The 26420-nt window shown below is 37.3% G+C and overlaps 1 protein-coding gene across 1 annotated transcript; it reads left to right on the forward strand.

The window, feature by feature from the left end:
• Positions 1 to 546: 546 nt before the first annotated feature.
• On the forward strand, positions 547 to 25950 carry LOC139152520 (insulin-like growth factor 1 receptor). Its single transcript, XM_070725710.1, has 20 exons — positions 547 to 633; positions 3056 to 3154; positions 4073 to 4192; positions 4577 to 4682; positions 9736 to 9860; positions 12563 to 12734; positions 13996 to 14124; positions 14633 to 14819; positions 19345 to 19453; positions 19986 to 20111; positions 20314 to 20574; positions 21235 to 21386; positions 21960 to 22122; positions 22455 to 22565; positions 22863 to 23143; positions 23415 to 23497; positions 24033 to 24073; positions 24937 to 25033; positions 25332 to 25443; positions 25647 to 25950. The coding sequence occupies exons 10-20, from the start codon at positions 20045 to 20047 to the stop codon at positions 25719 to 25721; spliced, it is 1443 nt and encodes a 480-aa protein (XP_070581811.1). The 5' UTR covers positions 547 to 633; positions 3056 to 3154; positions 4073 to 4192; positions 4577 to 4682; positions 9736 to 9860; positions 12563 to 12734; positions 13996 to 14124; positions 14633 to 14819; positions 19345 to 19453; positions 19986 to 20044; the 3' UTR covers positions 25722 to 25950.
• Positions 25951 to 26420: the final 470 nt, after the last annotated feature.

Here is a 26420-nt window from a genome sequence, read left to right on the forward strand (position 1 = left end):
TAGCAGAAAGGATAGCAAGTACTTTGGTCTTTGGTCGCCCTAAAACTGTATCTGGACTTGTGAGCCGTAGTGTTGGATACTTTGTCTGTGAAATAATTGTAAAGTGAGTCATCAAGTTACATTTCTTTTCTGTGCGGGGGCATGTAAGGCGTGCGCCTCTCTAACCTTATAATCTTTAAAACCACAAAGCTAAAAGGGCCTAATAGGTCTTTTCGTTTATGGCGTATGAAGTATTCGCTCAAACGTAATTTGTCACAGATTGATGGTTAGGTTTCATGATACCCTCTGAATTAGCCTAGCTTGCATTTGGCGCAAACGGACTGGAAAGGATTTTTATTCGAAGTGGGTTTTCCATAACCTTAATAGACAATTTACAAATCAAACTTCCGTAAAATCTATAATGTAGTCGTTTTTGTACTTTTATCATCGCAACTAACTTCTAAAATTAAATTAAATTACGCTTGTAAACACGTCTGATTTGCTCACACTAACATGATAAATAAAATGAGTGATGGATTACATGAACTATTTTTCTCTGTCATATAGAGCTCCAAACTTGGAAAGAAAGTATATAATTTTAAAGACGTTTTGAAAAGCAACGTAACTTCGTTCCAGATGCTGTCAGGAAACAAGGTAAATGTGTAAAAATGGGTCTATGTCCTCGTTAATCCAATGAAATTTTGGCATTGATAAAAACTGCTTTATCTCAGAGTAATCAAATCAATTGGGGGATTGACCACAAAAAATGGTAGCCCAGGCGGAAATACATGAAGGGAAAAAGAACAATACTGGTCGTGCATTGTAACCAATCAAAATTGATTCTGGAGAATTTAGGCTTGACACATGGAAATATGGATCAAACATAACTGCTGCAAGATTGTTAGAGCAACAGCGTTTCGATAATTTTTCATCGGAGACAAAAAGGAACCAGTTGATCTTGTAGGGATCTCTTTCCACCTGTTTAAATTTCGATCTGCTTTAAAACAACAATGAGTATATGGCAGGGCGATTTGATCAATCAATCAATCAGCAAAATTTTTATAGTGCCAAAAATAAAAACAGACAATGTTTTGCTCTCTGACGCTCAATGGTTAAACCATACAGAATGCTCTATGAGAACAAGTGCTTTTTCTGGTTTCTTTTGAAAATTTAGGGATTCTCTGATATCGAGTGGTGGTGCGTTCCATAGTTTATGTGCAGCGTATGAAAATGCACTGCCACCATAGGTGATGGTTTTGTAGTTTGCAGATGTTTAAGGTTTCTTGGTGGATGTACGGAGTGTACGCGTTGGAATAATAGGGCTGGAGTAGATCACTGATGTACGCATGAGTTTGGTTGTCAATAGCCTTGAAAGTTAAGAGCAAAATTTTGTAGTCAATCCTGAAACGAACTGGTAACCAATGGAGATGGGTGAGAACTGTGGTGATGAATGCAAATTTCCTGGCACGTGTGATTATTCTTCCTGCAGCATTTTGAGGTCGTTCTAACAGGCTTATTGTGTTATCTGAGAGTCTATATAGAAGTAAATTACAATAGTCATGTTTGGCTGTCAAAGTTGTATGTATTAAGGTTTGGCAGGTTTCGATAGTAAGTTGGCGTCGTAAAGATCCAATGGGCGGAGATGGCTGTAGATTGATTTCCAAGTGTACATGTGATTGTTGTCATATACCATGCAGATATCGCGAGCAGATAAAACGGGTAAGATTGAAGAAGAACTGATGTTGACACTGTTGACTGGAGCATGTGCACTGTTGTTAAATCAGAAGGACTTTTTTTTATTGTCGCTGAGCTGGAGTTTATCTTGAGTCATCCATTCCTTGATGTCATAAATACATGTATCGACTGAAAACAAGGCTACTGGAGAGTCACGATGCGAAAATGAAAGAAGAAGCTTATTGTCGTCTGCATACTAGCTGAAGTTAAGCTCACGCTTTTCAATTCAATTTCCAAATAAATATATGTAGATGGTGAATAAAAGAGGGCATAGGACAGAGTCCAGTGGCAGTCCGAAACCGAGTTATGATGATATCGTTGATTTTGACGGACTGTTCCTTTGCATCAAGTATGAGTTGAACCAGTTGAGTGCAACACCTGCGATACCAAGATGAGAGAGTCTATGAAGTACTATCTTGTTGTGAATGGTATCGAATGTTTCAGAGGGATTAAGGAGAATGAGTAGATCATTATTGCCAGAGTCCACGGGTAAACAAGTGACATTATATACTCTCAGAAGGACAGTTTCAGTATGGTGACATATCCTGTAAGCTGATTGAGATGGTAGCTGGAGAGCTTTTTTTAATAGGTCATTGATTTGGACAAGTACCTTAGAAAGAAATGGCAGATTTGAAATAGGTCGGTAATTCTTGAGAATGTTGAAGTCCTATACAATGACGATTTCCATGAGGAGTGGAATGAAGACTGCTGACTTGAATAGCTATAGAACTGTGTCAATGTGAAGAGACAAGTAGACAGTTTTTGTGATGAATGGAAGTAGAGGATGAAGACATTTCTTGACCAGTGAAGTTGGAATTTTGTCGAGGCAGCATGATTTGATGACGAGTTTATTATGATTTTGCTGACATCCTCTGTTTGGACGGACTTGAATTAGATTTACCGTGCATTTTGAAGTGGTTGTGTGTTGACTGGTTGAAGTGTTCGACTTGAAGGTCTGACATATATCGGTGATTTTCTTGATAAAGAACTGGTTGAATCGTTGTTTAAGATCGAGAATAGAAGTATATCACTTATACCAACAAAGTAATGGCATGAATAATGAATAATATTTGATATAAAGCAAATCCTTTATATGCTTAGAAATGTTGCAAAGAGAGACAATATCACAGGCAAAGATATCTTTACAAATATTATCTACATAATTTAAAATGCAATGCAAGTACCAAGTACCTTTGTACTTTTTATAAGTCACCCATAAGATGCTCCAAATGAAATTATTGTTTGGAATCATGAAGCTGAACTTATCCAGGCATTTGCAGTATCTCCTAACTTATCAACCCATAGTTGTTTTTTTTCAACACCATTAAATTCCTTTTCTTAGGACGACAGATTCAAGCTACAGCCTGAGGGTATTCTGCTCACGAAAGGATTTTTGGACTGTGATATCGACGCTTATTACAAGCTGCACATGTCATTTATGGTAAGCAACATGCTTATCTTTTGTCCTAAATTAATATAATACATCCATTTACGAATGATGTATTTACACAGTACGTACAGACACCTTCATGCTTGCGTCAAAAATTTTGCGTTATTGTGAAGAATGACACCGACACCCATTGCAGGTATGTAAATGTGTATTAGTGATCTACATGTCTGCATCCCCCTACCCACCACAAAAACTAGCAGTTTTGGCAAAAGCAGGAAGCGGTAGTTCTCTAAGAGTGTATCTTATGCCAAATATGCCAAATATGCCAAATGCCAAATTCGAAAAGAGAATCGAGTCTTCTGTTCCGCAGTTGTCATCTTACCTGCCTCATATGTAATTAAGTCTTTTCAGATCTTCATAAAGACAGTTATTTTAAGGATGGGGAATTTCCCTTAGTCTTTTTCAATGACGGGGATTTTGCCGAGCGGGGTTGACTGCAATGTCTTAGCTAGGTGACTAGGTACCGTACATTTTGAGTTCGAATCCGATCGAAAACCTACTAAACTGTCTGCCCTTGGTTGATAGCTCTGCTGGTGGACAGAATTGTCCTGAGGATTCTTTCACCCAGTAAAGCAAGGTTTTCATTGCTCTGATAAAGTTTGTGTGCGATGTGCGATAGCGAATATTGAGTGCTGGTGCTTCATGAACTCTACAGCGTGTAATGGAGTCGAAGTCAGAAACATTGTAACAACTTAGCTCGGTTATTGAACCACTCGTTTTTAAGGGTTGGGATTTGGCCGAGTGGTTTTGACTGCGATTTCTTCGGTAGTCCGTACGTTGTGAGTTCGAATCCGATCGAAATCTACTGAATTAAATCGGACTGATATATAACAATAATCACATAAAAGCTATTTTTAAGCAGCCATGGTTACACGAAGAGTTCTTAAGTTTGTCAATTTTTGCAAATAGGAACGCTCACGGGAGAATATGGCAACATTGACAGTGATTCTTCTGGACGAGCCCGACTGGCCACCGTTTTACAACTCAACGTGTGCAACTCCTGTTTATAAAGGCCTTCCAACGGCTAAAGTGAGTGATTGTCTATTTTGTGTATTACTCAAACAGACGACAATGATCACAAAAAATTGCGATAAAACGTGTATTCCAATAATGAAAAGATTACATTTACACGATAATTCATATATCACTATGTCCCGAAGCTTTCTGGAATGCACTGAAATAAATGCTATCCAAAGCAAACAATTCAAAAGCTGTGCATGCAGGATCGTCAATCTTCTCACTCATATTTGTAGTAATAAGTATAATTGCTTATTTGCTAACAGGATGTAAGGCAAACACTGATAACACTGACATAGGTATCAAAACTCTAAATCTTTTGTCTGTAAGCCGTTTTTTAAAAGAGATAGGATGGCGCAACGAAAGTATCTTGACTTTCACGTTTTCCGTTTGCAGCATGGCTATCTTTTATTCGATATATTTATTGGCGAAGCGAGAATGCCTGGATTAGATTTTCCATTTCCAGATCTACTTTTGGATGCAGACTACGACAACGGAAGATGTAAGTCCTTTCAATTGAACTCCGAGATATTAATGCATTGAATATGCAACGTTGCGTAAAACAGAAGTGGCTAGGTCATGTTAGATGTGCGGGTATCCATGGTACCAGAAGCCGAAATACACCAGTAAAGGCACTGTAGAATATTCTGATACTTCAGAATGTATTTCTGGCAAGAATTCTGGAAACCAAATACCCGAACGTTGAATGCTTGTCCCTCTCTTATTCTTACTGCCTTTATATTAAGGATAACCCTTTATATCTCAGCAAATTACATTACTTGTGAAACATAGATTCGTTGAAAGGACTTAGGCCACAACTGTCGTCGTCATTTTAACGGTAACAGAATTCAGTGGGTGTAATCAGGTAACCCATGTAATCAATATTTTTGCCATTTATCTTCTTTCAGTAATGATATTATCGAAACGCACATGCTTAATTGCTTTTATTATAAGGCAAAATTCAATGACGCTGTCGATAACACTAAGCAAAATTCAATGGCGCTGTTGATAACACTAAGCAAAATTCAATGGCGCTGTTGATGACACAAAGCTTTCATCGCAAAATTTCAATATAAATATTGATCTCCTCAGCGCAATCCTCTGATTGTCATCCATGCACTATCTGCCATCCAGTGTGCGCAATGGAGGACAGTAGTTAGGAGATCCTCCACATGACTATTATATTGATCCATTTTCTTAAACGTTCCATGCCTCCATGATTGCATTATGGTGTCAAAAAAGACGAAAAATCAAATATTTGATACGGGCTGACAAGATAGCTCCCGCACTGTATCTTGTCGTTACCCATTGTGACAGCTGTAAAGTATCCCGTGTTTTTTTAAGACGTGCATTCTTTATCATCTTCATTAAAAAGCGAAAATGAGTAGGTTCATTATATCATCTTGGTATGTAGAATGCAAACAAAACGTATTAATATGAGAAGAAAGTATGTTGCTATTTGATAATTAAGCTGTAAATTTGTGTATAACTGGGACGTAATGACCTAGGGTAATAACGGCAGGGACTATAATTACCCTCCTTTCTTAAGTTTACAGAAAGAGTGTGGCAGTCGACCCTGAACTCATTATATGTCTTTATTTCAAAGTTACAGATATTGAATTTCTTTGATAATCATTTGTTTCCCTTTGCATATGTTTGCAAGGACACCAATAAGATTGCAACAATGACTACAACAACCTAGTTTTGTTCAGCTAAATCGGATGAAAGCTTTAACAACAATGAAAATTAAAGCTGCAAGCAGCGTTGGCGGGGCCCAAGCGGTTGCCATGGTTGAAAGTACTTGCACTGATGATACAATGTGCAAATTTTGAGCTTCCATGTGTCTCTAGTGTAGAGAAATCTTTAGACTAGTTGTTAACACATGTGGAAATACATTTAAAAGCTCACGCATCTCAATTCTCATTTAAAATGATTTTGAAAAGTATGCTTGACAGAGAGAGGCGAACAAGAATTTTAAGTACAATTGATGTATACCATCATAGCTCATTCTTGAAATTTACCATGTGTCCTATGTGTTGATAAATCCTTAAACTAGTTGTTATACATGAAAACTTCGTGTCAAAGATCGTTTTCCCCATTTCCCATTTACACGACTTTGAAAAGTGTGTGTCATAGACAAAGGGGACATAGCATTACAATAAGTTTCCACTGATTGTAAGCCATACAGACTGATGTGATGACAAGAAAAATAAAGTTTTTTTCTTATCCTTGCGCGTGTCAATTCAGATCTGCTGCGTCCACCTATTTTCTGCTCATGAGGAAATAAATGAAAAAACTGCAAAAAATACATCACAATAGTGCATGTATAAAACAGAACCGTAAACTAAATAATTGACACTAACATTCCATTCAGAACTGTACACGTATTTCACTCTTATATTACTCTGTGAAAATTTTGCAAATGCTGCACTTAAAGTCAAACCGCTGAACTGTTGCTGTACAAAAATAATAAAGCAACACTGCTGTACATTTATCTCTGCGTGCATTTGTATGTTGTTGTCATTTTTTCCCACGTTGTTGATTGAAGAATGAAAAATGAAACCTGCGTCGCCACATAATTTTTGAAATATGTCTAGGATAAGAAAGAAACATTTTATTTTTCTTGGCGTACTAGTTGTTTTGATGACCTGTACACTATGAATTTCAAACTGTTGGGTAGAACAAAAAGGTGTTCTTCAAAACCTGAAAAGTCCTAATATTAAACTGCAAAAGTTACTGGCAATAACAAAGTATGGAGTTGTCACTCAGGAAACAAATGTTAAACATCGTGGTAACGGGTTTGACCAGAACTGTGAGGTGGTGAAATCTCCGATATATATCGGACATTAACCCGCGATTTGACAAAATCTAGCTAGTATCGTCTAGTATCGAAGCTAGAGTCAGTACTTTGAAGTCGGGTTGGGCAAAACCTGTAATGTGGTGAAATCTTCGATATATACCAGACATATACCCGCGATTTGACAGAATTTATATCGTGTAGTATCGAAGCTAAAGTCAGTCCTTGGAAGTCGGGTTTGACCAAAACTTGCAAGGTCAGAAGGTGGTGAAATCTCAAATATCGGATATTCCCCCCTAATTTGACAGAATCTATATCGTTCAGTATTAAAGTAAGAGTCAGTCCTTGGAAGTCGGGCTTGACCAGATCTGTAAGGTGGTGTAATTTCCGATATATATCGGATATTTATCGCGATTTGACAGAACCTAGTATTGTCTGATTTGGATATTAGACTCCCCAAATCGCCGATAACTATATACAGTATCTGGTAAATATCAGTGATTTCACTGACCTTGCGTGCCGAGGAACAGGGCAAGTCATTCTAGTATTTTCTACTATCGATATTAGAGTCCCAAAATTGCCGATAAACATCGAGTAAATATCGGCGATTTTACAGATCTGGCGTACCGAAGCACAGGGCTAGTCATTCTACTATCGTCTAGTATTGATATTAGAGTCCCAAAATCGCCGATAAATATCGAGTAAATATCGGAGATTTCACAGATCCGGCGTAAGGAGGCACAGGGCAAGTCAATCTAGTATCGTCTGGTATCGATATTAGAGTCCCAAAACCGCTGATAAATATCGGGCAAATTTCGGCGATTTCACAGACCGGGCGTGCAATGGCACAAAGCAATTACAGTGACATTCGATCAAGCTGCAGAACAAAGTGTTGTTTTAATGGATATGTATCAGCGATTTTTGCGACATTAAGAGCTTGGCTTGATGTGTTCTTGTTTACATTTTTTATCAGCTACATGCTCTCAGTTACATAAGACACCAGGGCCACTCCATGCATGTCAGATAGAGAAACAAAAACAAATCACCACACCTTGCAATGTCATGTATCTTTCTTTTTTTACTCGTGACGAACAAGTGAGCATGCATTCAGACACCTACATATAAACTACATAAAATCACCGAACAGCTTCATTTATGACCCTTGACACTCACATATTAGCTGTGCATAGACCCCAGTAATGTGCGGCGACCTTGTCCCGCTCTTATTCAGTCAATCACAGCAGTTGGCCACCCCTTAAAGCTAGGAGCACACTTCTCTAAGTACTTCTGTGGCAGTATACTTGACAACTTCACCTGGCGTACAAAACCTGGCATCAATGTAGCCTTACACAAGGGGCCGAGATTAGGGTTCGTGGGACTGCTAGCTGAATTAGACAGCGGGCATTGCAGTCTGTCATGTCGTCTTTGACTTTCAAGTGTACAATATAACATACATCACTGATCGATCTTCTGACTGACGAGGTTTTAATCTACAGCCTTATGAACATTGGGGCGACTTAATCGATCCAAATGCCTTTCGCAAACTTGAAAGAGCTCGCACTAAGAAAGATATGAGTAAAATTTCAGTTGAATCTGTGTATTGGTTTTTGAGAAGAAGATTTTTAAAGATTAAATTGAGATTTACACAAAATCCAATATGGCGGCTAAATTACCCGACTAATTAAAATGTCTTTCGCAAACTTAAAAGGACTACTACTAAGGAAAATAAGTGTAAAATTTTAGTTCAATCGGTGTATTTGTTCTGGAGGAGAAGATTTTGAAAGATTAAATTGCGATTTCACAAAATTCAATATGGCGGCCAAACCACGTGACCGATCAAAACGCCTTTTGCAAACTTGAAAGAGATCACACTTTAGATGATAGACGTAAAAATTTAGTTCAATCGGTGAATCGGTTCTGGAGAAGAAGATTTTTAAAGATTAAATTGTGATTTCACAAAATCCACTATGGCGGCCAAACCACGTGACCGATCAAAATGTTTTTTGCAAACTTGAAAGAGATCACTGTAATGATGACATGAGTAAAATTTGAGCTCAATCGGTGTTTTGGTTCTGGAGGAGAAGATTTTTAAAAATTAAATGAGTATTTTAGAATATCCAATATGGCGGCCAAGGTCACGTGACCGCATGCGATTTTATTTGCAAATTCTAAAGACCTTAGGTCATGCTTGCTATACAAAAAATTTCAAATCGACTAGACCCCTACGTCTTCTGGAGAAGCCATCTTTAGGTTTTTGGAAAATCCAATATGGCCGCCAGGTCACGTGACCAATCAAAATTTCAAGGGTCAGGTGCACGAGTGCTAATTGGCTCCTATTAGCCCTGCAAGTTTGAGAAGTTTTCGTTCAGCCGTTCGAGAGATCTAGGTGAGCAAAGAAACTGCAGAAGAAGAAGAAGAGGAAGTCAGTAGAACTTGAGCAATAACAATAGGGTCCCAGCCGGTCGGCTTGGGCCCCTAACAACCAGATTTATTAGTTCTTTGTGGCTGTATCGTTACGCCAGGACTGTAGTGATAGTGGTACAGCAACAGACGGTAGTAGTGGGCGAGGTTACCGAGACGGCAGATGGGAAAGCACATTTCGGTGTAAGCATTTTATAACCACTGTCCTGCAGTGAATAAGTCTAAAAAAGTTTATCATTCGATCGTGCCACATCTGCAACCCAAAATGGTACTCGAAGCTACTGGTGTACTGTTACACTGCAAATATTCATTTGAACTCATTCTTTTAATTATACAGGTGGTGCTGACGTCTTCGTAGATTTAATCGACCCATTCAGATTCCTGTGTGATTTTATAGTAACATTTAGTCAACTGGAGGGACCACCAATTCCTCAGCCGAAAATCACGTTCTATCATGGCAGGGTAGGTCACATTGACAGTAAATTATGCGTCACGAGTACCAGAATTGACATCTTCTTGATCGGTATGTTGGTCTCCTGATATTTTGAGTCTTACTTGAGGAGAAGACAACATCGCTAAGAAGAATTCACAATATCATAATGACGAAAATCCGCTAATTGACGAAAAAAGCAATGAGTGGACTGTAGTTGGTAGTTATCTAGATTAAAAAACAGACAATGGATATCTTGCGTAACCGAATGTTGGTCCATCGCATTCAGATATTCAAACTATGAGAGAGAGAGAGAGAGAGAGAGAGAGAGAGAGAGAGAGAGAGAGAGAGAGAGAGAGAGAGAGAGAGAGAGAGAGAGAGAGAGAGAGAGAGAGTGTGTGTGTGTGTGTGTGTGTGTGTGTGTGTGTGTGTAGTGCCTGTGTGTGTTAACCTTATAAACAAAACAAATGAAGAGCAAGAAGGCCATGGTCAAACTATATGTTTGGGAGACTAACAACACAAAAAGAGTAAAACATGATGTGAGGTTGAAATGCTTACATGTTCCAGTATATATTGCAATTGTCTGTGATAGTTGGCCGACGTTTTGTTCTGGAGCCATGCCACTAAGCTGTCACAGTTGTTAAGGTGGTTTACGTTGGATGCCCAGTAAATCTACTCGAAATATTTCAGTATTTTTACAACAAATCAACTTAACCTATTGACCTCTGCACCCGGCCTCTGCATAACTAACTAACTAACTAACTAACTGGTTATATGCAAAGGACTTGTGTTACAGATTTTAAGTTTTCGACAGAATTACAAACTGATCAACAAACTCATCATAATCATAGCAGTAAACAGTAAAACAAAGAGAGACATTGCCTATCCAAACGAACACTCAGTTGAGAAGAATGGAGTGGGGTTGTTGTTGAAGGACTACAATTCAACTACAGTGGAGGGACTGTGATTGAACAGACAATATGTATACTACATAATTGCCAAAGTATCTATCTCTTTATTGTGTGTCTGGATACTTATAGAAATAAACCCTGTGTGAGGAGTGTAACATTTACAACTCTGTAGTATACTGGTGTGACCGCCAAAAACTTGGTGGACAAGATGGACCACCCAAAATTGAATCTGATGGTTGAAATGAGATAATTGGTGGTCGAACCCGACACTGCTAATTGCTTTACAGAACAATCAGATATCGTCAGATCAATATCAGATAATCTGTAGCAGGTTTCATCAACTTTAGCACATTATTTTCGGAGTTAAATCACTAATTTCAAACTTTATTTGATGTGCAACTGAGCTATTTATTAACTTGACATTGTTCAATGCTTCAAAGGACAATTACATCAGATCTTAGCACATTTCATCATATTATTTCAGAGTCAGATCACTTATTACAAAGTTCATCAAATATCCTCAGTTAACTTGACACACTGTTCATTGCTTCACGCAACAACTAAATATTTATAACCTAAATATTTTTAGTAGGTACATATGCACATGAATCCACAATTAACTTCAAACTACTAAACGCTTCACAACACAGTCAGATATCTGTCAGATCTGTATCTGCAGCAGATTTCATCAAATTTGATGTAGTTTCGATGTTCTACTACTAATAACAAAACTTCATAAACTATGCAAATAAGCTGTTTGTTAACTTGACACTGTTCAATTCTTCTCAGTGCAATTAGATATGTATCAGATAAATATTTGTAGCAGGTATCACCGAGTTGGATGAAGGAATTTTGGAATTATATTAGTAATTACAAAAGTTCATTTAATATGCAAATGAGCCGATAATTGACATGACACTCACAGTATCATCATAATATAATTTTTTTACTATAACCCAAACGGGATTCGAACCCCCACACACTCACGGCAACATCGCCTAGCTGATAGGCCTCACACAAAACCAGTCGGCCACTGCTTCCAACCCAAAAGAATTGGTCACAGTAACCGACTTAGATGTTGCAATTCTGTGCGCGACCGAACAACACGGTGTGTGTGGAGCAGGCGACACACAGACACAGTACACACAGACACAGTACACACACATATAGTAATCGGAAAAGCACGAAGCTTTTACTGAGCTATCAGACAGACTCGGGGACAAGTAAATATCCACCAGCAATACTGTCCACTCAGGTTAAAGAATATAAATTTTTTACTATAACCCAAACGGGATTCGAACCCCCACACACTCACGGCAACATTGCCTAGTGTTCTGAGATTGTCATCAGTGAACACTTTCATGAAATTTTGTGCAGTATTTCTTGATATATGTCAACACTGTCAATACTGTCTCCATCAAAAACCGTTATATGAAAAAATGATATTCAATAATTTCATTAACATGCAAGCAACACCAACCAGTATCTAATCAGCTATTGCAATAGGTATACAGTACTTAAATCTGATTTGATTCCGTTAAGGCGTTCTTGAGTTATCTTGTATATAGACAGACAGACAGACAGACAGACAAACAGACAGACAGACCGTAGACAGATAGACAGACAGACAGACAGACAGACAGACAGACAGACAGACAGAAATCACTACGATTTTAGCTCACGTGTGTGAACACGTGAGCTAATAAACGTATACCTTTGAGAACTGAAAGCGGTAGTAAGTGATGAACTTTATTCCAGCCAGCATAACTGTTGGATTAAGAAAAGATGAACTGTATCACTCACGTATGTTCTCTTTCCTTCAGAATACGTTTCCTAGGAATTTTTCCAACGATTTTTCGATACGATCTGATTGTATTGTCGAAATATCAATTGAGCAAATTTCTACCAGCGAACCTATTGTGATGCTTATATCTGCTGCTGAATCCGCCGCTGAATTCGTTATGAACGCAGTGAAAGCAGAAGTTGTAATAAACGGTGAGCTAAATTTCATGACGACAGTGCTATATCTGTATTTATCACAGTTTATTATTGTTACCTTTCCTACATAATCGCTCTTTATTATTGTAACGCTTCTGATTACTCAGTGTCTTGAAATTTATGATCGCAAGAATTCAAAGTTCTACATGTCATTGGACCACGATGATGGTGGGCTCTGGTATCGACCATGTCAGCACTCTGCCATTGGCACTATTGCTTGTATTAGGAGTGGCGTCAAGACTGGTGTCAGGCTTCAGTAAAGCGCAATGCTGTGCTTTTAACACAGGCACTTGGTAAATTACGAAACCAAGAACATATATTATAATGATTTTCTATAATTTTTTCCTGTCGGTAACAACTATTAAAGATCACCGAGCCATGTTTAACACACGTTGTGCATAGCATCTGAGTCAGAGGCGGTGAACTCTGTGAAAGCGATGTGTACTTGAAAACTATCATTCAGCTTGAAAAAAGTTTATCAAGATACAGTACAAAATCAGAATGTTAAAGGTTTTTGTCCTCGTACAAATCAATTTCATTTCTTTCTCCTGTGCTTCCTTGAGCCCTATGAGCTTGTTAAGAACGTAATTTACCTTTGCTCATTATATGTACCCGTTCGGGAAAGTGTTGTACTGTAACTCTATCATCGAGTTCTTGAATTAAGTTTGCATTGGTCTAGTATTTAGATTTTCCAGCAACAAAGAATTAGAGTTGCATGCGCGTTATCACTGCAGGCAAGCGTTTGTTCAAGATCTTATGCATTGAAGGTAACAAACTGAACAGAGGTTTTGTTAAATCGGTTCTTCTCGAGAATCCAGATCATTTTCATGGTATATCACCTTTTTGAAAAAATAAAATAAGCATCAAAGTACAAAATTGTACTACAGAGGATTATGTATGATAAGAGCATTATAAACATGATGAAACGCCAAGATAAATCATCAGATCCCATGTATGCCAATGCGTCAAAGATGGGTACTAGAGGAGAGTTGATTCCCAGTATTACGCGGGCTCCAGTTGGGCAAGTGGCAGGCCGGACTGAAAGATTCAGTCATGTGCGGGCGCTCCGGCGCCCTGTGACCTGCTGAAGGGTCGTAGGTCGCAGTGAGCCGGAGCGCCCGCACACGACTGGATCTTTCAGTCTGGTGGCAGGCTGCCTCATGCGCAGAATAGATGTATTATCGAGATGTTCTTGAAATAGACATTTTTCACGTTTCATGTATTTCTTTCAGCAATTTTCGGACATTTTTTCCTATAGGCTGCCCAGAAGGTACATACGGTTTTATGTGTGATAAAAAGTGCATATGTAGAAATGGTGCTACTTGTCATGGATTCAATGGTGCTTGTAAATGCCCCAAAGGATGGACAGGACCAGCCTGTGATATAGGTAAACAAATTTGATGTTTATGAAACTGTTAATACTGTCTCTTTTTACTTCACTGTACGGATTGCTTCAGGAGACAGCTCAAACAATAAAAACAAATAAAAGAAACTGCAAAGACTTTTCAGTTAGTGAACCCCTTTTGTAGCATGCAGCAAAACTCCCGTGATAACCGACTGTTTGCTAGGTGAGTATGATCCATTGCCTCAGAGTTCGAATTCAATAGAAAAAAATAAACTCAGTATTCAAACTCAGATGTTATGTAAAATACTGTAAAATGCTACAATCGAAATCGACTTGTCCTTCACAGGGAGATAAGATGTTAAGTTATGTTTACAGCAGTTAAAAGTTCATTAGTTTTTTCCAAACATGCATCACAGTACATAAGGTCCTTAGTGGTGGTAGTCGTGTTATTTCAACATGAAAAAGTATTAAGTAGGCCTACTTTCACGAGCATTATACAAAATGTATTAAAAATTATTGTAACTTTTCAGGCGCATTTCTTTCATTGCAGCTTCAAAAGAGATATGGATAGTTCCTATGAGCAATGTGCCCATCTACGGACAAATGTTCTTCCTTTCCTGTCACTACAACTTTAAAGTAAACTCTTCAAACATTACGATATGGACATTTTTCAACGGTTCATCTGGTACAATACCATTGGATTCAATAGAGCAGGTCTTTTATGAACTGCATAGCAGGTCAGTATTTTTCATATGAGACTCTACACTAGTACATAAAATTTGCGAAAAATGGACACTTTCTCGCTTTTTGCGAGAATAAAGCGAGAATACATAACTTTCTCGCAATAACTTAGCGAGAATTTAATTTTCTCGCAATCAGCTGGCAAGAACTGTGTTTTCTCGCTCAGCATCTGCGAGAAACTGAATTCTCGCAATCAGTCAGCGAGAAATTTGCTTTCTCGCTTTGCATCTGCAAGAAATTGTATTCTTCTGTGTAAGCATTTCACAAAAATTTCACAATTTCTCGCAGATGCAGAGCGAGAAAACATAGTTCTCGCTAATTGATTGCGAGAATTCAATTTCTCGCAGATGCATGCGAGAAAGCACAGTTCTCGCAGCTTGATTGCTAGAAAGTATGTTTTCTCGCTTACTTCTCGCAAGACAGCGAGAAAGTGTCCATTTCTCGCAAATTTCTCGCAAATTTCTGTACTAGTGCTAGTGCCTCACAGAAGAGATCCATTTTGGCTTTTAATAAATATCAGTCAAATATTGGTGACACCTCAGAATATCATACTTTTTAGTATGGTTAGTTGATTATAATCAGATAAACTGCAAATGCTCAAGTGTTTCATTATATATTGCGGTTGTATGTAAATTTAAACTTTTGCTACATGTTTGCAACGTCATTGAAAGTGTTATGATTAACATCATAAACAGTTTCGTCAATTTTGATTTTATATTTCCCCTTTTAGGGAAGTTCATTAAATATGCAAATTAGCAATTATCTTTCATTTCACCCTTTAAAGCTTTCACGGGTGATAAACATTTGTATAGCAAATATCAATGTATATATGGTTTTTCTAAAATCATTAATTATGTAAATGAGCAAAAAGTAAGCAAGCCACGCCAACCAAAAACTAATCAGTTCTTGAGAGCAAAGCGGAGAGTTTAAACCTCGATAGCACAATTTCGGCTATGTTTATTACAGTATAGAATATAACGTGAAGATTTGTTTTTTCGGTTCTTTCTAAATCATCAACTTTGTGGAAACCCAGAATTTCAAATTCAAAGCTTAACGTCAGCGCAATATTCAAGTGAAAATCTATTCTATACAACATGCACGCAAATTCAACATCTTAACACAGATTTAAGGTAATCAATCTTTGAAGCAGCATTAGGTCAATATTTGAGTAAAAGACGTGTTTAAAATTGTTTTTTGCGTTCTTACATTTAATCAACTCTAACCTTATGTACGTTGTGCTGACTTTCTTTTAGAGATATAGCAATACCTTATGTGTTGTCCAATCCATACCAAAATTTCTACTTAAGCAATAACCCCCGCCGCAGGAGCGACATATAGCACGAGCGAATTGTATATGGAGCGAATTGTACCAAAATCGAGTGTATACCCGACTGCGAAGGGGGTTATTGCTATAATATTATATCAAATTGCCTGTATTTGTTGTCTTACTTGGGCATTTTCATCATTCTAAGCGCCAAATACAGAAAACGGACGTCTGAGAGATCGAACGTCGGAAATTCTGCGCCCCAGACCGAGCATTTTTATAAATTGGGATTCCGTAAAGGCACACAGTAGGCTATCCTACGTCCATATCGACATTGCATTTTATTCGCATGCAACACCTGCTGCACTCACACAGAAAATGGGTCAAGAGTTCAAATCAAAAGAAAAAAGTAACAATTTTTTTTTCGTAAATTTACATAAGAACAATAGTCCTGGCTTTTTTGGCATACTAAAAATAGACTTGTCTCATTCTGTACCGCATACCGTCGCGACATTCAGTGGTGGCTGAGTGAAGTTACAAGATCTATTTTTGATGGATAATTTGGACGTTAATTGTACCAGAAAACAAGCAGTTTTAAAATAATCTAGACTTGCGATGACTGCAACTGTGATGAACAGTTGTGCAGATTCTGAGTGTGTTGCCCGATGCAGGGAGAGCTGGACGATGACACTGCTCGTTGCATTTGATGTCAAATATCGTCTCAGTCGCCAGGAGTCATCCCATTGTTATTTTGAATTTCTTGGTCTTCATCGTCAGGACATCCCGATCTGTTAGAGCCCAAACTTTGGTAAATAATATCTGACATACCGTTATTGTGAGGAAGTGTCAATTTATTTGTGTATGAACGAATACTATCTTCATTTTAAAGAGCGGTACTAGGATATATCGTGTCTCGACTCCCCTAAAGTGCACAGTGCGCTGTCGCCCTAGTAATATTTGTGTGCATCATACCCCAAACGTGCTGCTTCAGAGATGTCTTTCATCATCGATCCCAACTTATTTACACCAAGAGGTGAGTTACAGACCCACATTTTATCTGTGTATCAAAATTCGGTCTTCGGTCTTTGAAACAAAGTGGACTGTTTCGGTCTTTCTCGAGGGTCTATGGTTTAGATAGGTACGTTCAAATGCACCGACTGGGCAATTTTCGAAAATGCTGGTTTAGGGGCCCGTTTTAGCACTGCTATCAGTGCTAAAACAGTATTTTAGCATCGGTGGAATGAGCTCTCGTCCAATCAGAAGGGCGCATGGTAGCATGATATAATATAATTTCTATTTTACTGTTCTGAAAACAATTTGATGGCTCAACATTCTATTCTGAATTCAATTTTACAACTCAGCATTCTATTCTAAATTCAATTTGACACCTCAATATTCTATTCTGAATTCAATTTAAGACTCAACATCCAATTCAGATTTAAATTTTGCAACTCCACATCCTGTTCTGAATTGAGATTTACAACTCAACATTCTATTCTGAATTCAACTTTACAACTCAACATTTCTCTTGACTTTGTGTACTGCTATTCTATACAGAATATTGAGTTGTAAAATTGAATTCAGAATAGAATGTGGAGCTGTAAAACTGATTTCAGAATAGAATGTTGAGTTGTAAAATTGAATTCAGAATAGAATCTTGAGCTGTAAAATTGAATTCAGAGTAGAATGTTGAGTTGTAAAATTGAATTCAGAATAGAACATTGAGTTGTAAAATTGAATTCACAACAGTAAAATAGAAAGTGGCAATTTTGGCATGGATTAGACGCCATATACCTTACCCTACCTACCTGTCAATCTACCTACTCACTTTCTCAGTGTCAACACATCAGTGTCAAAATGCTTTCATCGGTTTATTCTGAATTAACGTGAATGACGTAAAATGGAACAAACGCCATTTTTTTTAATTTTCCATTCTTTTTTTTTTTCGGTTTTCATGGAAACATCATGAAAAACATTTGGAACCATGTATCAACAATCGTTGGCGGAACACGTTCAATTTTAAGTATATTAAATATAAGGAATAGGCATCTAACCTTTCAAAACATTAAAAAGAAAGACTTCTTGCTTCGACATGGGGTCAGAATGAGTCAATTTTGTCTGAGAAAGTGTTGTAAAATCAATCCAGAATTTTCTTTTCCAATTCTCAAATCGTTTTGCGAAAATTAAAAAATGGGAATAGGCAATGACACCTTCATATTTGTAATTAAATGAAACTAGATATCGTTTAATATATATGAGCAATGTATTTAGCCCAAGTGGTTGCATTTAGTTAATGTTATACATTTATACACTTGTGCAAAGTATATATTGTCAGATTAGTTATCAATTATGAACAATGACAATTTGTAAATCATATGCTTTTCGAAAACGCAAAAAGGTGAGCCATTTTGTCTTATCTCATTCCGTGTAGACACTTTCCACAGATAGTTTAAATCGTATATATTGTAGACTGAATTCGAGATCCTTCTTGAGGTTTAAATATGGCCTCGTGATTTTCACATTATCAAATGAAAAAGTGTCCCAATAGTGAATGTTGTCATTAACGCTAATAATACGCTATGAAAACCATCTGTTTGGAAATTTCGTATTTAAAGAAAATCTTGCCTGCAGACGGTGAATGTTCAATTCGACCAGTAAACGAAGCCTCAACACATGCCTTGGGCTGATGTGCAGCGTCTCGGAAGCTGATATCCAAATGGATGGCTGAATCTTACCATTATAAATAAATTACACAAAAAGACTCACTAAGTTGTTTTGGAACGTGACTATCGACCAATCAAATATTACCTTCTGAGCACGCTGCACATCAACAGGACGGCGTGAGTACACTTTGAGCATATAAAAACAATAAAAGTTTAGAAATAAGTGGTTGATTTACAGGTAAACTATTTTTTTCTATTTTTTTTGCTCATATTTACAGATTTAAAAAGCATTGTTGATGTACCGTTGAACGAATTATAAAATCCAAAGATCGGTTACTGTTGATCATTGAAAAGTCTACTGGTACAAAGTCTTTCGTTTTTATAGAAGAGTAAAGAATTTCATTACCTACATAACACTTTGTCAAAACAAATTCAGATTTTTTCATTCTGACTGTATATTTATGTCTTATACACGCATAAAAATTATTTTATTTCTCGAACAACTGAAATAAATTTTCAATTTTCAACTTGTCGAACTTCTTCAAGTACTAAGTGGTTATTATTTGTAATCGACTTCGTCTTTCCTTGCTTCAGTCGACTGATAATTGCTCATTTCAACGAGGCCGAGTCGGTACTTACCAGTGTTCAGTTACCGATCTCGATGGAACAGAATACGTCGCTGAAGCTACCGTTACCTATTCAGGTAATCACTCTATATTATTGTAACCCATATCCCTGCCTGATCATTAACGAGAACATCAACAGCGTAACGCAGGTTCCTTTGTTATTGTCGTAGTACTCTATGTTCGTTGTTTGTTTTGATATTGAAGTCTTAAAAGGGGCAGCAGCCTTTCAGAATATTGTTATTACTCTGAAAACATGTGCATTTTATAATTCTTCTCACTAAAGTAGGGTAAACGTTAAACTTATAAACCTGTAAATCACAGTGCAGTGTGAACAATATGTGATCACGCTAGTTTTTATATTTGATTGTTTTTGGACTTAATACTGTTTTTATTCCAAATGATATGTTGACCACGTAAAGAAAAGTTTTCAGCCAAGAGAATGAAATTAAAGAGAAATATATCAAACTTTACAGGCAATTTCTGTATATTTAAAAGACGGTCACTAATGTCACAGAGTTTCTTAGTAAAACCTTTATCCACCTTGGTAAGTTACACTCTACTCAATAATTAATAAGAAATAACAAATTAGCGGTGGACTTTCCCATATAGGTTGTGCGGAAAACTTGTTTGGTGATTTCTGCAACGACACATGCAATTGCAAACACGCAATGAGATGTGATCGATCCACGGGCTGCGTTTGTCTGGACGGATGGACCGGAAAATCGTGCGACTTGGGTAAGATTGTCAATTTTAAACATTCAGACTTATCTGTTACGCACACTGAAGATCAGTTCGATTGTGTATTCAGCATTTAGTTTATCTATTTATTTCTTTTTTGACACATCATATACCATGTCAAGATAGAATGGTCTATCACGATTGTATGCAATTTGAAATGTGCACAAGCATGACCTGATCCTCACATTTTATCCAACAGACGCCCAGGCACCAAATATCACTGACTGTCCTAGAGACCTAACTGTGCTGGCAGACGTTGATGGCGATTCCGCTGTCGTCAGTTGGATCAACCCTACAATAATTGACAACTCTGGTCAGCCAGTTGCCTGGGGATCAAATCGGGAATCAGGACAAAGTTTTGGCATTGGAAAGCACGACATCATCATGTGGGCTTCGGATCAATCCAATAACACAGCCTCTTGCAATTTTTCCGTATTTGTTACCAGACAAATAGAGAATGGTAAGCTGTTTTAAGATCTAGATAATTTGCGCCTTAGGGCCTATACCTATCGAATAATGTTCAATTCAATTTTACAACACGCTATTTTGTTATATTTTCCCGAGGACTGAACTTCGAGTAAAATATCCAGGCAAATTGGGTGACAATGTCTCATTCGCCCAGCCAAGAAGCATGCACGAAACCAGCACACAGAACATCTCAATAAATATGTATCAATTCAAACGTTTTATAATTTCGAAAAGACAAGCAGAAATATTATCTGGTCAAGAGTTTAGAACCTCAGTAACTCTTAAGGCAAGCATGACCTGGAAAACGGAAGTCAAAATGAAATACTTGTAAATTCTTAAAATAAATAGTCGACCTTCAAACTGTTTCTTAGAGATAAATTTCACTCGATATGTGTACCTCAGATATAACAAAACGTTCTCTAGAGTGACGGTATCGTCTTTATCTGGGTAATTGTTCGTCTACAAAAGTCCAGCATCACATGGCAATTATGTACCTATGCTAACAATAATAACCGTACTATCCATGTTGTAATGTGATGGCAAATTAGCTAAATAATTCACCACATTTAGCAAGAAGTCTGAACTAAATGAATAACAAAAGCGTGTGATACCGCAAAATACACATTTCATTTTGCAAACTTATCACTCACAGCTGGAACTATGTTTTTACCCCTCTATGTGTGGGTAATGATAGTAGTGGGTGCAGTTGTCATTATTCTTCTCCTGATCGTCTATATTGTGAAAACGCAAAGGTCTTACGTACCCGTAGATGGAAATGACCGAGAGTTTGAAGATTATCTACAGGCAAGACTCACTTTATTTCATTATTATGATAAAATTGACTCTTTTGCGAAGATAATTTCTATTTCAATTAGTTTTCAACCCATGATTAAAATACCATTTGGTTTCGATTTCTTTATCATTAATTCCAAAGTTTAGATTTTCAACCCAAAATATGTACCATATTCATTCTTTGAGTAAACTATTGCTACCATACTAAACTTGTTGCTTGTTGAAAAGGCATAGTTTGGCGGGGTTTTCATGTCATCTCTGGTAAAAAATATTGGTTAAGTACAACTGTATCTTAATTAACGTAAGTACTTTACATGAACACGTGTATGATTTCTTCACTTCTCAAGTTCAGGTTTTGCTTTTCAGACCCTTATACGATCTTACCCGGATGGGTCCCTATGTCATGCAGACAAAAGTGTTAAATTTTCAACTTCGCATTTTTATCACATAGATTAGCCGGAAGTGGGCAAACAAAAATAAATAAATCTGGTACAAATAATTTCCAAAAATGTGTCTCTATGCTTACTTTGTTTTCGTTACTATGCTACTAATTCAATTAACATTATATGTATTGTTTCTATTTAGGAACATTTACCAAAAGCAGCATTGGCTTGGAATGTTGAGAAGAAAGCTTTGAAGATACTTGATGAAGAGCCGATTGGAGTGGGAGAGTACGGACGAGTCTACAAAGCTCGATTGGTTCTCCACGGAAAGGATCAAATAGTCGCAGCTAAAACTCTCTGCGAAAGTGGGTCAAATACCTGTAAACACACAAGCTGTCCACTTTGATAAAGGCTGCTATTCGCCTTGCGCCTTATAATATGAAAGTCAGCGTTAGTGTGTGCTCATAAAGGTTATCATACACCAATGCCCCTATATCACTCAATCCGGGGGGCGTTTTCCCTGCAATATCAACAGTAATATTTTCCGTGTGTGTTCCCATATGCAAAATAGGCGTCGTCAGGTTTGGAGTGTTTCCAAACTACATTTTCAGTGTGATAGCAAACAAGATATACAAACACGAGACAATGGTTCGCTTGAAAATGCCAACTGAACTATGATTTTCTCTTTTCAATTCAGCTCGTTCAGATGCAATAAGCCGGAAAAATTTCATAAACGAAGTCCGGTGTCTGCTGGAATTAGCATGCCATCCTAATATTATCTCATTTCTTGGCATTCGCATAATTGGAGGTAGGACAATTAACTTCATCCTATAGAGACAAATGGGTTAACAAAATCAGCTTCATACGATTAAACTACAATTAGACAAAGCAAAAGATAACACCATTACCTAAATTCTATACCAATGCCAGGTTTTCGGAAATAAGGTGTTTCTCAATTCATCTGAATATCTGTAATCTTATCGTGAATCGTATTAATTAATTTCTTTTCACAGTAATAAAAAGTTTTGTTCGAAAGAAAGCGTTGTTATCCACAGTGGAAACCTAATTAATGTTTACTTATTAAAGTTCTTCTTCGTCCATGAAGATCCAAAATACATACTGACAGAATATGCATCCAACGGAGATCTGAAAAACTACCTCATATCGCTGAGATTACTTAACTCCGGGACTGAAACACGATTGATCAAAGTTGCAAGAGATGTCGCTAATGCTCTGTCATTCATGTCCATGAAACGTGTCATGCACAAAGACATCGCTGCTCGCAATGTGTTCCTGACTAACGATTTTACTGCCAAGATCGGAGATTTTGGACTTGGACGAGACGTTTACGAAAGACCTGAGAGTGACTATCATTCACTTTCATGGGTATGTTATTAATTATTTTGATTTTCGTATAAGTCACCATTTACGTCCTTTTAGTCCTTTTCAAACAAGGAAAATATTAGGAGGTAGTTCTATCCTCTTGTCTGCTAAAACCGTTTATTTAACTGGCCCCTTCCTGTCTACCGATTTCTATCTTCTGTGGATATGCAAGCTTACAGGAGCCTTCTGATGGAAGGAGGGTTATCATTAGGTCACATGTGCCACGTTTCACTGCGTATACTCACAGCAGCGTTTGTGATATTTCTGTTCGCAGGCAAATCATCAAAACCGATTTCCATTACGATGGATGCCGCCAGAATTCCTCGTTGATGGAACATTTACACTTGAAGGCGATAGGTAAGTTAACCCTTTAGGCTCAAAAACAAATTTTTGTTGACTTGATAAAATATACCAAAGTCAGTTTTTTTCTGGTTTTTGCCACAATTTTGAATAAAAACTGCAGCAAATGAAATGTGATGTCGATTTGGTAAAACTTCATCAGAAATATTACATATAAATTCATCAAAATTAGTAAAACTGGTAAAAAAGTTAATGTAGAATATGTGGAATTTTTAAGATACCCTTATTTTTCATAATCCTTTTAAAAAATAATGCGATTACTTCAACGTTTGTAAGCTGATAATGTTTCTTCTATTTATTATCAATATAACCTTTCCGAATGTTTTTCATTTTACTCGTATAGTATTTTATCACCTCGAATATGACAACAAGAAAATAAGTTTGTAACGACTGTATGTTAGGTTTACTTCCTTAAATGAAACTACGATATGAACCCCATTTTCTTTTAATACTGATATTAGCCTGTGTTATATAAACAATATTCATTGATATTTTGCAATGCAGTAATTTTGTATGTTTGTTCTCGTCACAGATGGTCGTACGGAATACTACTTTGGGAAATAGGTTCTCTTGGTAAGTTCTGAAAATCAAGGTAAAAGAGGGCACATCAGTCCCAGACCTTTGCTTCATTTGGGGTGGTGACCATAACCTGGCATTGGACATCGATAAAGATCGTATGGCAGAGGACCCCCGCGAGTGGCGACTGTCAAAAAGCCTTATTTTAAAAATGTTTGATTGCTAGATTTGGTTGACGTGCGGCGGGTTCTTAATCCACAAGTTCGTCTTTACGCGCGCTTAGAAGCAGGGTTGACCTTTTCTTGGTCAGCGACTCCTCAATTGATAGTGTAGAGGAAATACGGTATTCTTCTTTGTGCCCTGATAGATCAGTCAGCAATCATTCTATTTTTGAAAACACACAGAAAATGGGGTAAATACACACAACTAACTGGTCCATATCAATGACTTGTTATTTTCACTGATAAATTGGTCATATTGTAATGTTACTTTGTTGATACTTCTGGCAGTAATGAGTAATGTAACTGTATTTCCTCCAATGTGACTCGAAAAAAAACTCTTATTAATCTAAATACGAAAAAGTGCTGAACATCACATATTTTATATTGAAGTTAAAGACAGAGAGAAGGTTTCCACTTCGAACATAATTGAAACTAATTTGGAAAAAAGGAAACTGTGGTAATGTTGATATGATCAGCAGATTTAAGCTTAACCACTTATCCCTTTTTGCGATGCACTTGTCTTTATTCGTGATCTGTAATGTTTCAACTTTCAGCTATACGCCACCTAGTATTTTTGATAAATTTGAACAATAAAGAGATCCTATTCTCTCAATTCGTTACAATTGTGTTTATAACACATGGATACCTTTAGTTCTATCTTATTTAATACCTTCTGTTCGATGCTGGTCTTTTGACAAGGTGGTTCTCCCATGATGGGTGTACCAGTTGAAAATTTACTTGACTATCTACAAAGCGGCAGAAGACCAGTGAAACCAGACGGATGTACACCTACTTCGTAAGTAATTTTCACATGTATCATCAAGGTAATAATATTTTACCTTCCTTGAAGTACCACTGTACTTACCCCTTAATTTCAAACGTTGGCACATCGTTTTCATTTTAAAAATATACGGTACTTACCGTGTATCCAAGAAGCCGATCGCCACCTTAAGCTCCGTGTCCATGCCGAGTTTGTAATCTGTATGTAATATGATTTACTTATACTATTTCAGCTGTATACTATGCCAAGATACAGGGGTACAGAAATGCAGGAATGTTTGTCACCGTACACCGTTATGTTTCATTCTTTGTAGCTACCGGATTATGCAGCACTGTTGGCATGAAGACCGATACAATCGCCCAACACCGGACCAGTTGATGGCCGACTTCGATTATATGTTAAGAACACAAGCGAACAAATCTGAAGTAAGTTCTATGAACTTCACCTTATTTTGTGCTCCTCGAGTGTTTTCGTAGACTGTCAGTTAGAAAAACTTATAACAATCTCAAATTTACATGAATGCGAACTATATCATTTTTGATGAGTGGCAAATGCTGTTTTTTTGAGTGTGTAGTTTTTTTTCCTCACATGTTCATCATCACAAATTCAATGTTTTCATCATTTTTAGAGATTCTTCACTGAAGACTTTAAAGAAAGACACAACAATGAACTCAATAACGAATCATTTGAATTACCTGTATGACAACAGCGTGTGGCTGGAACACTTAAGTCTTGTTTGACAATCTACCATGGGCTAAAAGAGAAGTCCCTCGTTATGCACAGCAACCAATATACACGCGTTTGACAAAGAAGACTTTAGTCTTGAAATGTCGAGCACTAGCATTAATCGGAAATTATCTAAATTCTTGTTAACATATGAAAGACTGTGTTCATGTTTCATATTAAAGATGTCGTCTGACATCCTTTGTTTGAATACTCTGTGGACGTTAAATGTGAACGACATCATCTAGGATAAAGGAAAAGCACAAGAACTACGATTCTATATGTAGGCCTCAAGTTATATGATAGTTTTGCCATGTTTGCCGTGACACTTTGCGTTGAGATGTTGTTAACCAAATGTAAACCAGGCCCGCATTTGCCACCCATGCAGTATAACTTTCGATAGATATTAACATCGCATTTCATTAATGTTCGCAAATTTCGTATTCGAAATGTTGATTTCAACAATAGTCTAATATTTTGTATGGACACACCCGGATTTCACCCGTCGTAAACAAGCAGCTTATGAAAGTCCTAAAGCTTATTAAAACGCGCACGATTACTATGTACATTTGCATCTGTACTGAATTGAATGCCCTAATCTATAGAACTTGTTGGTTGCTCGTCCTGCCATCTGAGAACCTTCAATAGAAACTGAGGCAAGTCTCTAACAAAGACTGGC

Source organism: Ptychodera flava, chromosome 16 (assembly GCF_041260155.1).
Source record: "Ptychodera flava strain L36383 chromosome 16, AS_Pfla_20210202, whole genome shotgun sequence".
Classification (NCBI taxonomy): domain Eukaryota; kingdom Metazoa; phylum Hemichordata; class Enteropneusta; family Ptychoderidae; genus Ptychodera; species Ptychodera flava.